The sequence below is a fragment of the Penaeus monodon genome, chromosome 29 (genome assembly GCF_015228065.2).
Source record: "Penaeus monodon isolate SGIC_2016 chromosome 29, NSTDA_Pmon_1, whole genome shotgun sequence".
Lineage (NCBI taxonomy): Eukaryota > Metazoa > Arthropoda > Malacostraca > Decapoda > Penaeidae > Penaeus > Penaeus monodon.
The window spans coordinates 22,846,302-22,849,893 of record NC_051414.1 but is presented as its reverse complement, the minus strand read 5'-3'; the positions used below and the strand labels follow the sequence as shown (position 1 = coordinate 22,849,893).

Sequence of the window (3,592 nt, the reverse complement as noted above, 5' to 3'; positions counted from 1 at the left end):
TGAGAAGAGTCAAATCATAACGTGTCTTTCTGGTTCTGCTTCCCACAGTTCTTCTGCTTTTTATTTTTTGACCAGTGTCGTCTTTAATCCTTTTCCCTACAGATTTTGATTCTTCCTCATCTTCATCCATAGTTCTTGTCTGTTTGCCCCTCCCTTTACCCCTACTTCTAGTGTGATTAGCTGTATTTTCAGAGACATCTGAACACTCACTTTTAGAGTCATTGTTTTCAGCACAATTATCACTTTCATCACTCTCACTGTCTGAGTCTGGTTTATTCTTGTTTCTCATTATTTCTTCTTTTTCATTGTAATACTGCTCTGTTTCAGAAATCAGTGTCCAATCAGCAGTTTTTCTCCTTATTTTGGCCTTTTTACTTTCAAACTTTTTTCTATCTGCAGCAGAAATTTCTAGCAACAGACTGAAATCAACTTTTTCACCATTGTGGTCTATATTTCCATTACTTCTAGATGTTGAGCTACAATCGGACTCATCACTATTAGTACGGCTTATCCTGCGTCCTTTCACTTTATGAGTTCCGTTCACTAAGTCTGAGCTCACATCACCATTATACTTGGCACTTACATGGGTGGCGGCCTCTTCCTGAAGAGGCTCGCCAATCTTTGGCTTTCCACGTTTAGTAGTTTTGTCCACCATATCGCAACACAAAGACTCATCAGCAACACTTCGTGAATCTGACACTTCAGATTCAGATCTGTCAGAGCGGCAACTTGTTCTACGGGTTCTGGTTGACCTCTTGTTCCTGGAAATAGGATCAGGTTTGACTTCCACTGCATCAAAGTCTGTGCTTCCAAGCCTTTTTGAAGCCCGACTGCTCCTCTTGTGGCAGAAGGAGTCTATTTTCCCGTCTGCTTCTTGAATCAGTCTAACCATTTCTCTGTTTTCTTCTGTAATATTGGGTAGACTAGCGTGAGGATGAGCAGGTGCTGAAACTTCAGGCACAGCAGCTACTTGTGTAGTGTCTCCTGGATTCTCTGGGTATTTAAATTTTAGTTCTTCCCCTTTTTCTTCGGGAACAGTGGCTTGCTTCACATCAGTTCCTGGCAAAGCACCATCAATGTCTGTAATATTTGTTACAGTAGCTTCAGTTACTGCCGTCTCTGGAACAACAGCCTCAGCATCAATAACTCCTGGAATAGCAGCTTCAATAACTGCTGCCTCTGGAACAGTGGCCAATTGAACTGAAGCTTCTGAAACAATATCCTTTATGGTAGCAGATTCTGTTATATCAGACTTTTCTATAACAGAGGACTCTGCATGGGGTTCAGGGTCTGAGACCTTTGTGACTTTTTCTTTAGGGATAGCAGCTTCAGAAGCCTCAGGTTCAAATGCCTTAGCAACTGTGTCTTCTGGAACTAGAGCTTCTGTGTCAACAGACTCAGGTACTAAGGCTTCTGATTTTGTATCCCCAGGGACAGCAGCTTTAGTGTCTGTAGCCTCAGGAATATATGCTTCACTTACTTTAGGCACAGGAGTTACATTGGGGACCTCTGGCACTGCAGCTAACGTGACCTTATCTTCAGGGACCAAAGCCTCTGTGGCTACTTCCAACACGTTTGACTTGTTCTTGCTAGAACAAGCCTCGGCTACACAAGGTTCAGCTTTGACTTCTTGGGTTAGAGTGTGAGAACTGTCAATATCTGCAGCTATCTTTGCTGCTGCTGCAACCTTGCACTCAGGGGATTTCACTGGTCCACCTAATACAGGTGAACCAGCAGCACACGGTGACAGCAACAGCCGAGGTGAGCAGCGTTTGGAGGGAATGTCAGCTGGCCGGTCACCGTCAGGAAGGATATTTGGGGTTTCCCGAGTGTCACCTGGGAAGACACAATTAGGCTCTATGTCCTCATCCTTAGGTTCTTCTTTCACCACAAGCGTTGGGCCTGAATGTATTGTTTCACCAATCTATAGAAAGAAAAAAACAGGGTATTACAAACTAGATTATGAGAAATACTATTATAAAGATAAGTAAATAAAATCAAACAGGGAAAACACTCAAGCAAATATATAAAATAACAATGTAAAACCAGGCCCAATATTCTTAAAGGTCGAACACTCAGAGAATTGTCTACAACAGCAAATTTCCTCGCCTAAATGTCTTTGACTCCCAATTTTTGTCTATGACTGTGAAGATTAAGCCAGGTCTGAAGGAGTGCCCCACATGTAAGAACTGTCTTAAGCTGTCCTTAAGAGATATAGATAACAAACATGTAATTTTACATATACTGAAGATAACTCTGCATCAGTAAAGATCAAGAAACTTGGAAGCCCATTTTGATTTATGTAGAATCTTAACTGAGCGCTTTTCTCCATTTTTACACAAACATTATTTGAGAAATAATAATAACATAGCTCAGTGATAACAAACCCATTGGTATCAACACTTAAATATAAAAGATATCAAATGTACAATATTATAGTCTTATTATAGAATAGATTTAGCCATATTTCTTCAATTTCATTATCATAATGAATTATCACCATAGACTTCTACATATTACATCATTTTTTTTTCTTCTCAAACTAGACAATACATCTTATTAACAACTATTTTTAGCATTTTTTCAACCCTACTCACCCACAATAACAACAATCCTTATTTCTGTCAACCCCTTCTCATTACAATTCATACCAAGCCAAAAACTTATTTTTAGTTTACATTTACTCTGAAGATAAATTCCCTTAGGTATCACCAAAAGCATTTTTTTACCATACATTCATTAGGCATACTTTTGTATGATTTCTACCAGACAGCAAATTTATCCTCTTGGTCCCATCATAATGGTAGTGATTTCACTCTCAGATGGAATTTATTGATACTATTTGGTCTTCAATTAGTATAATCTTTCATGTTTTCTCTATCATAAGCCTGTGATCTTGTGATATCAAAATATCACTTTGATATTATATGCAATCTGCAATAATATATTGACAGCTAAGTTGACAGTGCCAATAAGAATAACATGAGACATTGTATATATAAGATAAGCAATTTTTTTTTCTTATATCTTGCCCTAATTGGAAAGCAGTTCCAGGATATGACACACCCTGATTCACTTTTTTCTAGCACAATTATTAATCAAACATTTTACACTCTACTCAATTTCCACTCAACCCTTTCTTCTCCATCAACAATGAAATAATGTCAAGTAACCAGAAAAGTTCCAGTCATTCATCTGTGTGCATGCATGCTTATTACTCTCAAATAAATACCACCCGAATAAACTCTTAAACAACTGTCTTCAAAAATTAAGAAAAATTAACATAAATCAATGAGTGCATTATATTTTTATGCTAATATACAATAAATCTGTTTTGGTTTAAAAATGTGAAAAACTGTTCTATCTACAAAGACCATACAATTTCAAGATGTGATGTACCACCCTAATGAGTTCTATAAACATCATTATAGCCAACAATACTTCAACATCTGCCAAAAACTAAATTATTTTTTCCCTTTCAAGGAAACAGGAACAAAATGTAACTACATATGTTCATGACTGGTTTCCATTTAACTGAAATGGGGAAATAAGTACCAATAACCAAGTGCAGCTAAACGAAACTGTTCGTATT

General features: G+C 37.6%; 1 protein-coding gene across 2 annotated transcripts in view; it reads right to left on the bottom strand.

Annotated features, from left to right (window-relative positions):
* LOC119592027 (protein IWS1 homolog A-like) overlaps positions 1–3,592 on the bottom strand; it is a gene marked incomplete at its 3' end in the record, with an annotated part of 16,750 nt that continues 13,158 nt past the window's right edge. For both annotated transcript variants that reach the window (XM_037940820.1, XM_037940819.1), the window contains 1 exon segment: positions 1–1,924. In XM_037940820.1, coding sequence (XP_037796748.1) covers positions 1–1,924 — 1,924 coding nt within the window.